Source organism: Prosopis cineraria, unplaced genomic scaffold (genome assembly GCF_029017545.1).
Source record: "Prosopis cineraria cultivar Desert tree isolate PC_DT_omini unplaced genomic scaffold, ASM2901754v1 PC8, whole genome shotgun sequence".
In the NCBI taxonomy this organism is placed as follows: Eukaryota; Viridiplantae; Streptophyta; class Magnoliopsida; order Fabales; family Fabaceae; genus Prosopis; species Prosopis cineraria.
Genome location: NW_026555339.1, coordinates 9,611,584 through 9,623,999, shown reverse-complemented (window position 1 = coordinate 9,623,999; position 12,416 = coordinate 9,611,584). Strand labels below are relative to the sequence as shown.

At 33.1% G+C, this 12,416-nt stretch overlaps 2 protein-coding genes and 1 pseudogene across 2 annotated transcripts; all 3 read left to right on the top strand.

Moving 5' to 3' along the window:
• The first annotated feature begins 556 nt into the window (after window positions 1–556).
• LOC129319097 (MDIS1-interacting receptor like kinase 2-like) lies at window positions 557–3,235 on the top strand (annotated as a pseudogene).
• Window positions 3,236–4,764: 1,529 nt separating this feature from the next.
• On the top strand, window positions 4,765–8,016 carry LOC129317269 (MDIS1-interacting receptor like kinase 2-like). Its single transcript, XM_054961631.1, has one exon. It carries the CDS (start codon window positions 4,765–4,767, stop codon window positions 7,528–7,530), a length of 2,766 nt encoding a protein of 921 aa, XP_054817606.1. The 3' UTR covers window positions 7,531–8,016.
• On the top strand, window positions 7,584–7,949 carry LOC129317268 (MDIS1-interacting receptor like kinase 2-like). Its single transcript, XM_054961630.1, has one exon. The coding sequence runs from the start codon at window positions 7,584–7,586 to the stop codon at window positions 7,947–7,949; it is 366 nt and encodes a 121-aa protein (XP_054817605.1).
• Window positions 8,017–12,416: the final 4,400 nt, after the last annotated feature.

The following is a 12,416-nucleotide window of genomic DNA, read 5'->3' as shown; positions in this document are numbered from 1 at the left end:
AATCCAAATTATTATCTCTAAATTTTTAGCATTTTCTTTCAAACTTTCTTTTTTAGTGATCCAAATCATTTCAAGTTATATCTCTTTTCAACCACCTTATGGTCATGGATAACATTTAATGTCACATGAAGCATCCAATTAGGAATTTTTCAGATGTTGGAGTACCAAATGCAGACGCAATCTTCATTATAATTGTGCCTCTGAACATCTATACTCATTCATTTTTCTCTCCAGCATTAAATAATTCCTCTAAGTTTCCAAATCATGGTGTTTAAGTTCTAAAAGGAAGATCACACTGATCTTCCACTTCAAGCACTATGGCAGATTCTCTGCATAGTCTTCTTCTGTGTCTCTGTAATTTTCTCTTCGTCCATTGCTAGTGAGGAAGCAAATTCTCTTCTGAAGTGGAAAGCCAGCTTTGCAAACCAAAGCCAAGCTATCTTGTCTTCTTGGAATGGTCCTGATCCTTGCAAACACTGGAAAGGAATTACATGTGATGATGAATCCATGTCTGTCTCCATCATAAATCTTACGAGGTTGGGGATACAAGGTACACTTCACAGTCTCAAATTCTCATCCTTTATGGAACTCCAAGCTTTAAATATCAGTTACAATGAGTTTTGTGGAATCATTCCTAGCCATATTGGTAGTTTGTCAGGTATTACTAATCTCGATATGAGTTATAATTTCTTGACTGGTTTCATCCCTCAAGAAATAGGAAATCTGACCAAACTCACTTCCTTGAATTTCGTGACCAACAATCTTAATGGATTAATCCCTTCTTCTCTAGGAAAGTTGGTCAATTTAGAAATCCTCATACTTGATGATAACTCTCTTTCTGGACATATTCCACCTACTATTGGAAATCTGACACAGCTAAAGAAGCTATTTTTGAGATGGAACAAGCTCAATGGGAGCGTTCCAGAAGAGATGAATAATCTTACCAACCTGAGTGTTTTACAAATTAGTGATAATGATTTAATTGGCCATTTGCCACCAGAGATTTGCCTTGGTGGATCCCTTGAATTTTTTGCTGCCAATGTGAACAAATTCACTGGTCCAGTTCCAATAACCTTGAAAAATTTCTCAAGCCTTATCAGAGTCAGACTTGAACATAACCAATTGGTTGGAAATATAAAAAGTGATTTTGGTGTGTATCCAAATTTAAAATACATAGATTTGAGTGACAATAAATTGTATGGCCATATTTCATCATTGTGGGGAAAGTGTCATGATCTTGCAACACTAAAGATTTCCAACAACAATCTTTCTGGTCATAGACCTCCAGAATTAGCAGAGGCAACCAACCTTGGGGAACTCAACCTCTCTTCAAATCACTTAATAGGTGAGATTCCAAAAGAACTGAGGGAGATGATCTCATTGACTAGACTTTCTCTGAGCAATAATCAATTTTCAGGAAAAATTCCAAAAGAAATAGGATCATTGAAACAACTTGAAGAATTGGAGTTAGCAGTAAATAATTTCATAGGCTCAATACCTAAAGAGCTCGGAGGACTTTACAGGTTATGGTTATTGAACATGAGTAATAATATATTTGAGGGATGCATCCCCTTTGAGTTTGGTCAATTACAAGCTCTACAAGAACTTGATCTTAGTCAGAATATGTTGAGGGGAATAATACCAGCAACACTTGGAACATTGATGATGCTGGAAAATTTGAACCTTTCATGTAACAATCTCTCTGGCACGATTCCATCCAATTTTGATGACATGTCAAGTATGACATCTGTTGACATATCATACAACTATTTAGAGGGGCCTCTTCCAGACATTCTTGCCTTTCGAAATATTACGTTTGAGGAAGTGAGGAACAACACAAGTTTATGTAGCAATGTTACTGGATTAGAGCTTTGTAATAAACATAGCAATTACCCTCAAGGTCGTATGAACAAAACGTCAAAGATATTGATGTCATCACTACTTTGTTTCGCTACTCTTATGATAGTATTGGGTGGAATTTCTTGTATTCTGATTCGAAACTCAAAGAGAACAAATGATCAAGATGGAGAAGCAATAAGTCTCAATCTTTTCTTCATATCATGTTTTGATTGGAAAATTTTACATGAAAAAGTTGTCAATGCTACAGAGGATTTTGATGACAAATATCTCATTGGGACTGGAGCACAAGGAAGTGTTTACAAAGCCGAGCTACTTGACGGTCAATTTTTTGCTGTGAAGAAATTTCATCCTAATTGTAATACAAATTTTTCCAACATTCATAAAGCAATTGCAAGTGAAATTCAAGCATTAACAGAGATCAAACATCATAATGTAGTGAAATTGCTTGGGTTTTTCTCAAATTCACGCTTATCATTCCTTGTTTGAGTTCCTGGATGGAGGTAGTTTGGATAAGATTTTAAAAAATGACTTGCAAGCATCTAAACTTGATTGGTGTAAGAGGGTGAATGTTGTTAGAGGTGTGGTTGATGCATTATTCCACATGCACCATGGTCTCTCATGTCCCATAGTTCATCGTGACATATCAAGCAAAAATATTCTATTAGATTCAGAATATCAAGACGCTCATATCACCGATTTTGGAATAGCAAAGTTTCTAAAGTTGGACTCAAACAACATGACCACATTTGCTGGCACCTATGGCTATGCTGCTCTAGGTGAGGTCTCCTTTCTTTATAGCCAAAAAATATTTTATTGCTGCTGCTGCTGTTGTTTTTCTATATATGCTATGCAATATGAATATTCTCATAATAATTTATTATGTTTGATGTAGAGATTGCTTTTACAATGCAAGCAAATGAGAAATGTGATGTTTATAGCTTTGGGGTTCTCACATTGAAAATCTTAATGGGAAGACATCCTAGAGAGTTTATTTGTTCTTTGACAGAGATTCCAACATCCATCAACCTCCCACTTAAGGATGTCTTGAATCAACGGCTTCCTCCACCTTCAAACCAAGCCGTCAAGGAAGTAATGCTAATTGCAAAAATAGCATTTGCATGCTTGAATGACAATCCACAGTGTCGTCCAACCATGGAACAAGTATCTTTGAAACTTATGAGTCCTAAACCTTATTTAGTGAACCAGTTCAACAACATCACACTTGGACAACTCATAAAAGGTTAAAATTTCCTCAATATATGACTACTTTGTTTGGCTATTGTATTTACCATTGCATCCATATTCTTGTATAAAGTGACGTGGTCTTTGCGATTTGTATTATGTAAGTGTTGTTGGCTCGATCAAGAATAGAGCAGGGTGCTTATCAATTATTTGTCTTCCCTTTAATGATGATGATGATGATGATGATGATGATGTATCAGTAAACGTGCTATACGTACCATATTTGCATTAGAAACAAAAAACGAACTTGAAAAAGTAGGCAATCCTCTATTATTGTCCTTTTGGTCAATAAATTTAGTTGGCCCCTAATTTATTATAAATCTATATATAATATAAACTTCTAACAAGTCATGATTCACGTATAAAGCATAAAGATCACATTGGATTCACAAGATTTCAACAATACTGATGGCTGTAAGAGTGATTAAACAGGAATTAAGAGCTAGAATTTTTCCCCCGTCTCCTTCAAAAATCATGATTAATTTTCAAAATCCAGTTTGCTCCGAATTAGAAATTAAGGACCAAATTTACTAAAAAGCTTTTTTTAATAATAAATTATTGAAAAGTGGAATATAAAAGATGTTAGACATGCGACTTAACAGTTTGCTAAAGGGAAAAATATTTTGCGTGAATTAGAATTTGAAAGTGTGAACATGTATTCGAAATAAAATTGGAGACTAGATTGTAACAGTAGTTATGGAATAATAAATGGGTTTTGAAAAGTAAACAAAGCTGCATCGTGCTTTGAGGGTCGAGGAAACAAAGACACGGATATGACCTAGACCTGGACTTGAATATTCAACCTATCAAAAGTTGTTTAGTGACTTAGAACGAACGAAAGACTGGAAAATTCATTTGGTTTGAACAGACAAATATTAAAATATGGGAAAAACACAACTATTAATCATATAGTTTAATCTTATTTTGCTATTGATCCAAGTACTTTGTTTTGTTACTTCAAGTCCCTTTATTTATTTATTTATTTTTTGGTCGAAAACGTTAGTTCCTCAATTTTTAAATATGCCTAAAGGGACAATGATATGGCACTAGCAAGATTAAATACCTTGTGTTAAATCATGCGGTGAATGTTAAAATATAAAAATAAAAAGAAATAGAGTAATCACAAAATACATATTAACTGGGAGAAACTGAAGACTATGCTTGACTACACAAAAACAAAATAAACTCCAATATCAACATCATCCAAGGGAAAAAAAAAAACAATCAATGGGTTCAAAATCAGGAAAAAAAATAAAACAAAGTATATAGGCAAGGCAAACGAAACCAAAGTAAAGGCGAAGAAACAAGTTTAAAGTTTGTTAAAAAAAAAAACAAAATAAAATCTAACCTCCATTTATACATAGTGAAATGATATTAGTTACGCACCAAATAATTTAACATCAGTAATGCCATATCATCATCTTTCTCTGGGCATATTTGAAAATAGAGGAACTAACATTGCAAATGAAAAAAACTATAGGGACATTGAGAGAAAAAAATACAAAATATTTGATACAACCTAACTAGTTTGAACCACACGTACTCTGATTTTTCTGTTGAATTTGAAATTAAAAACTAGAACAAAGAGCCCCCTATATTAATAGAGACCTTCTGCTCGCCATCGTTCAATTTAATCACATCAATAATACAAGTAACCAAATCATGGTGTTCAAGCCCCAAAAGGCCGATCCCACTCTTCCACAACGTCTAACTTCATGGCGAATTCTCGGCATATTCTTCTTCTGTGCCTTCATGGTGTTCTCTTCATCCCATGCTACTGAGGAAGCAAATGCTCTTTTGAAGTGGAAAGCTAGCCTTGCAAACCAAAGCCAAGCTATCTTGTCCTCTTGGAATGGCACTGATCCTTGCAAACACTGGACAGGAATTATATGTGATGGTGAGTCCATGTCTGTCTCCACCATAAATGTTACAAGCTTTGAGATACAAGGTACACTTGACAGTCTCAACTTCTCTTCTTTCCATAAACTCAAGGTTTTAGATATTAGTTACAATGAATTTTTTGGAACTATTCCAAGCCAAATTGGTAACTTGTCCAGCATTTTCAAATTACATATGCATCATAATTTCTTGAGTGGTTCCATCCCACCAGAAATAGGAGTGTTGACTATTTTGAATGAGGTTTGTATTGATGTGAATAATCTCACCGGTAGAATCCCCAAAGAAATTGGGAACTTGAGGAATTTGGAAAAACTATCCCTTTACATGAATAATCTGTTTGGTTCTATTCCTCAAGAAATTGGAATGCTGAGTAATCTCATAGAGGTTGACTTGTCAAAGAACACATTATTAAAGGGAAGCATCCCTTCTTCAATAGGAAATTTGACCAAACTAAAATATCTTAACCTCTCTCAAAATAGTTTCTCAGGCATCATTCCTAGCGAACTTGGGAATCTCTGTTCTCTCATCAATTTAGATTTGTTTGAGAATAACTTGCATGGGCCTATACCACCCTTCATTGGAAACTTCACAAATCTCACCATATTAAATTTGTGGACCAACAGACTTTGGGGATCAATTCCAACCTCTATAGGAGAGATGGCCAGCATAGAAGAAATCAACCTTGCAAATAACTTTCTTTATGGACCTATTCCGACTACCATAGGAAATCTAACAAAGCTCAAGGTCCTAAATTTGAACATAAACAAACTTAATGGGAGCATTGCATTAGAGATGAACAACCTTACCAAGTTGAATGATTTACAACTTAGTGCAAATGACTTTACCGGCAATTTGCCACAACAAATTTGCCTTGGTGGGTCACTTGAGTATTTCACCACAGTTGCAAACATATTCACAGGTCCTGTTCCAACAACCTTGAAAAATTGCTCTAGCCTTATCAGACTTAGACTTGATAATAACCAACTTGTTGGAAATCTAACAAGTGATTTTGGCGTGTATCCAAATTTGAAATACATCGATTTGAGTGGCAATAAATTTTATGGCCACATTTCATCTTTGTGGGGGAAATGTCATAATCTTACAGCACTTAAGATTTCCAACAACAATCTTTCTGGTAGTATACCTGCAGAAATTGGAGAGGCAACCAATCTTGGGGAACTCAATGTCTCTTCAAATCACTTAACAGGAGAAATTACAAAAGAATTGGGGAAGATGATCTCACTGACTAGACTTTCTCTGAGCAATAATCAATTTTCTGGCAAGATTCCTCAAGAAATAGGATCATTGAATGAGCTTGAAGAATTGGAGTTGGCGGAAAATTGTTTCATTGGATCAATCCCTAAAGAGCTCGGAGGACTAAATAAGTTATGGCTATTGAGCTTGAGCAAAAATAAGTTAGAGGGAAGTATTCCCCTTGAATTTGGTCTCTTAAAAGCTTTGCAAGAACTTGACCTTAGCGTAAATATGTTAAGGGGAACAATACCAACAACCCTTGGAAGATTAATGATGTTGGAATATTTGAACCTGTCACATAATAATCTCTCTGGCATAATTCCATCCAATTTTGATGACATGACAAGCTTGACATCTGTGGACATATCATACAACCATTTAGAGGGACCTCTTCCAAACATTCTTGCCTTTCGAAATATTACATTTCAAGAAGTGAGGAATAATAGAGGTTTATGTGGCAATGTCACTACTTTAGAGGCTTGCAATAGACAAAGCATTAACATACCACATGGTCGTATGGACAAAAATGTGAAGCTATCAATGTTAGTATTTCTTTGTTTTGTGCCTCTAATTTTAGTAGTGGGTTCTTGTGTTTTGATTCAAAAGTCAAAGAAGAATGAAAGTCAAGAACAGGAAGAACTAGGTCTAAACATTTTCTCCATGTCCTGCTTTGATGGGGAAATCTTATATGAAAAAGTTATTAAAGCTACAGAGGATTTTAACGACAAGTATCTCGTTGGGATGGGAACACAAGGAAGTGTTTATAGGGCTGAGCTGGTTGAAGGTCAATTTTTTGCTGTGAAGAAGCTGCATCCTAGCTGTAATACAAATCCTTCCCATTTTAAAGCACTCTCAAATGAAGTTGAAGCATTGACAGAAATCAAACATCGTAACATAGTGAAATTACTTGGATTTTTTTTGAATCCATGCCTCTCATTCCTAGTTTATGAGTTTGTAGAAGGTGGTAGCTTGGATAAGATTTTAAAAAATGACAAGCAAGCAATAACATTTGGCTGGAATAAGAGAGTGAATGTTGTTAAAGGCGTGGTTGATGCATTATTCCACATACATCACAACATCTCATGTCCCATAATTCATCGTGACATATCAAGCAAAAATGTTTTGTTAGATTCAGAATATCAAGAAGCTCACATCATTGACTTTGGAATAGCTAAGTTTCTAAATGTTGACTCAAACAATATGACCTCATTTGCTGGAACCTTAGGCTATGCTGCTCCAGGTGAGGTCCTTTACTTTACAGCCAAACAACTTTAATTCATTATTATATTTTAGGCATTGTAATATAGTTTATGTCCTTATATTTTAACATGCATGGTGCAGAGATTGCTTTCACTATGCAAGTAAATGAGAAATGTGATGTTTATAGTTTTGGAGTTCTCACATTGGAAATCCTTATGGGAAAACATCCAGGGGAGCTTATTGAATCTCTAAGAGAGATTCCAACATCCTATGATTTGCCATTTAAGAATGTGTTGGATCAGCGGCTTCCTCCACCCTCAGACTTGGTTCTTGAGGAAGTAATATTGATTGCAAAAATAATACTTGTTTGCTTGAATGACAATCCACATCATCGTCCAACCATGGAACAAGTCTGTTTGCAACTTGAGAGGCCTGAATCTTATTTTGTGAACCAATTTGACAACATCACCATTGGACAACTCATGAAAGTTTAAACTTTTGTAATAATTATGTTGGTTGTCTTCTGCATTTACCATTGTATCTATTTTCCTATATAATGTGATTTTGCTTTTGTTATTTGTATTATGTATGTGAAGTTCGCTTCATCATGAAAAAAATGATTAAAAAATATTTGTCTGTTAACTATTTCATGAGATGCAATAAGTATCCTGAATTATTTATTGAAACAATGTTGCCCTCAAGTGTAATGATCCAAAAATTTAAGTAAAATTAAATTTTATGATAAGATATTTTAAATGTATTTTTATTAATTCTGGTGCAAATGCAACAAGAAGGAATGGTGGTCTAGAAGAGAGTATACTAGCAATATATCTATTAATGTCACACCTAAAAATAAGGTGTGATCGGCACATGATATGAGTATAAAACCCATATCATGTAAGCCTTAATTCAAGAAACTTCTAATTTAATACTTTGAACTCGTTACTTATAAGATTAAAAATTTTTACCATAGTTTTTGCTATGCAAAAGAATCATATACTCTATTTAAAAATTCTACAGAATCTACTAAAAATTTCTACAACAACAAATTTATAACAGTTCAGCAACAAGGCACTCCCGTCCTTAACAACAAACAATCAATATATGCAACAGATCAAGATTCTATCTATAATCAATAAAGAGCACGTAAAGTAGACTACAAAATAATACTTAAGCTCACATTTAGATCAAGTTGATATCTATCCAAAAAAATTCTTCTACTTCAGTTCAATAATAAAGCTCCCAATGGTCAATAGATGATACAAGTCTAGCTATTATCTGAGGCAAAAATATTTTTTATTAAATAGCATCCCAAAATAAAATTAAAAATGATAAAAGAAAAAAATATAAATAGATTAAGCATGAATTTAACTAAAATAATCACTTAGAAAAGAAGTAGTGTATAACTCAAACCAAATATTTTCATTTAAGTATTTAACCCAAAAATATCCTCATATGACAACAATACAATGGTCAAATTTCACGTTCAAAACTATTAGGCCCATATTAAACAACTAAGAAATGCAACTCTCTCATGACAAAGAAATCCACTTAGGAAAATCAACTTGTCTAATAAGATTCATTTTAAAGCACATTAATTTCAAAATATCCTTCAGCTAGACTTTATCAGAACTGATAACAAACATGAACACATAATCTACAAGAATAAATAACAAACAAGTGTGAACAAGGATAAGTAACCAGTCAAATGCGATTAGAAGCTACAAAACAAGCACAGCATAAGCCACAAAACAAGCATGAGTACAATGCTCATGAAGATCCATCCCTCCATTTCACATGTGTTGGCTTGTGCACAGGGCTAGCACCTCCTACAAACATATTGCTAACTATGTGTATTATGGCATGTCAATGGCTAACGAAACTGCTATTAGCAACCAGTATTCTAATTCGGTTCCATGCTTTAAATCAAGCATGCATGAGTCATAATAATAAATCATTCTTTAAATCGCAAAATCAAACATTGCCAATATATTAAATAATAGTAGACACTCAATCGTAAAATAATCCTAACTCTTCATGTAAAACTTTATACAATAAAAACATTTTTATTCATGATAATTGATAACGAAATTTAAAATATAACGATATAAGTAGTCATAAACGTACTTAAACATTATTTTGAAGAACATAAGTTTACTAATAAATCATTTGGGACACTATTCATTTACCTGAGACATTCCCAAACATCTAACTTACTTCCAATTAACCTCTTTTGTGATATGGCATGTGCCTTAATTCCCTAATGCCCAAAACAAACATTATTGTTAATTCTTTTAACACTTTTAAAATTCAAAATCTTCAATCCAAACAAATTTTGAGAATTAAAAAAGAAAATCTCAACATCAACTTTTCACAAATAAAATGATATGCTAAGTTTAAATCAGTAAATCTCTAACAAACACATATGTGACTATCATTCAAAGTTTCCAAGCCTTTCTAAAAAAAAAAAAAAGAATTATGATTTAATCAGAATGATCACTTATGTACGTTCAATTTTCATAAAGCTACTTCTCCAAACATTTTATCGGACACTTTATATGTACCTAAAAGTCAACATAAGAATAAACAAACTTTAACATAGAATTATTAACCAAATATATTTTCCTAAAATTTCTTAACTTCATCTCCAACCAAATAATTGCTTACTATAATAATTTAGTCAACAGTAATATATTTCTCACATTCCTTTGCTGCCGTAGGCTACAATTCTTCTATCAACCATTTCAACAAGCACCTTATGTGCATCAAATTTGTAAACCATTCTATCAAGTCCTTAATCCTAAAGTCTCATGCCTAACAATTTCCAAACATCAATATTTAAATTTATCAAGCTTATCAAATTCTATTTGCCATCAAAATTAATTTAAACTCAATAAAATCTAATCTAATCTAATCTTCTATGTCTCGCAACAACCCAGAACAATTATAGTAGAATTATGTATCAAAATTCATACTCTTTAAACTTTAATCTCAGTTTTCCTGGTCCAAACTACTCTCCTATTTACGCATCAAGCAAGAACAATGAGAGAGAATCAGTTTTATTCCCCTGTTACAGCAACCCATTCAACAAATACAATCACATAGACTTGAAGCATGGGAGGGAAAAAGATGAAGTTCGAACTCGCCAAGGAGGAATGGAAAGAAGGAATTGAGCTTTTTAACTCACCAAACACAATAACGTTGCGGAGCTGTGAGAGGAAGAAGGAAAGTGAGCGACGCCGAAACAGAGGAAGAAGAAATTGCGAGCTAACGAAGCCCCCACAGGGGCGGCGGCGGCGGCGGCGGCGGCCAGCATTCCCACTATTGCCGGCTACAGACGATCAGAAATGGAGGAGGAAGAACAGAGGAGGAAGGATCGAGCTGTCTGCCCTTGGCTCTGGAACAATCCCGAAAATGATCAAGGAGAGGATGAAAGTACATGCGTGAGTTTCTTCGGGCTTCTGACTCATGCTCCCTTCTCTTTTTGTCAATGGCATTTTGGTAATACAGTGCAAAATTAATGAAAATATACTTAAATTATCTTATCATAATTTATAATTTTCTTAAAATTCCTGGGCAATTACACCTAAATTCCTCAATCATTACCATCAAGTCCTGAATTCGAATCCTCATTGAAAAGTGTGAAAGGTTCTTCAGAAGTTTTTTTTAATCATTAAATTTGCCTATATATGCGTATACACATATTGACTTGCATCAAAGTTAATTGATTTAGAATTATTAAATATTATGAAGAATCAGAACCATTTCATCATTGAAGATGCCAAGATACGATATGATTAAAGAGAAAATGGTATTGAGGTCCTTTAAGGGGAACAATATTACATTTTGACCCATAGAACCCTAAAATTTATTTACAAGCGCTCAAGACTTAAGTGAAATTATGTTTTCAAGTAAAAAGTTAAAAAATACCCCTACTTTGAAAAGTCACATATCTCATAAGAATGACTAGAAAAAGTTTGCACCAAGCTCAATAATTAAATTTTGTAATTTAATTATTAAATTAAAGTGTATTTTTATTTAAATACTTTCTTTTAAAAAGCACTAGGCCGCTATACTAATAATGAAACATTTTTTTTATAAACTATTTTTTAAATGAGTAAAAATCTCTTCCTATTAGTAATCTATTGATAGAGAGAGATTTTTACTTTTCTAGAAAATGATTTAAGAGAAAAATACCTCCTTTATTAATAAAAGGTGCCCAATGTTCCTTTAAAAAAAAAGTATGAAAAAAATATACTTTAACCCTTATATAACCCTTATATATTTTAAGGTTGTGTTGGTGATTTTTGAATTGTAATTATAAAATTATAAAGTATTGATTGTTTGGAATGTTGGAAGTTTCTTAGAGGATAATTGGATTTTGTATTGTAAAATTATATGAACGTTGTTTTGTTAATATATGACATGTATTTGTAAATTTAGAAAGTGTTTATAATATGGTTTAAAAAAATTGAAAGGATCAATACATTGGTTGCATATTAACATTAGAAATGACACAATTCCAGACACATTCTTGTCAATATAATGATCAAAACTTGTAGTTGATAATTTTTTTTTAATAACTTGTATAAGGTATTACAAAGGATAAAGTATTTCAGAGGATTAACAACCAAATATTTACTTATTAGAACATGAGCACTAATCAACATTACTTGATTATAAGTATGTGATAATATACTCTAACTTACAAGCAAAATTTTCATAGGGCAAGGTGAATGAACACACATATGGATATGACCTAGACATGGCCTATACATGGACATTGAACCTGTCAAATTTATTATTGTTTAGCGATTAAGAAACATAGCGAAACATTTGCTTTGGGCCGTGTCTCTCACTCACATTGAGGATGAAGTTTTTACTTTTTACATGACAAATATGTCGTGTCTATATTTATTATTTTCATTAATTACTCATTTTTATATTCTATTTATATTGGC

Bases quoted from the DNA above. Each gene is read 5' to 3' on its own strand.
- LOC129317269 (XM_054961631.1), top strand. From the start codon at position 4,765: ATGGTGTTCAAGCCCCAAAAGGCCGATCCCACTCTTCCACAACGTCTA.
- LOC129317268 (XM_054961630.1), top strand. From the start codon at position 7,584: ATGCATGGTGCAGAGATTGCTTTCACTATGCAAGTAAATGAGAAATGT.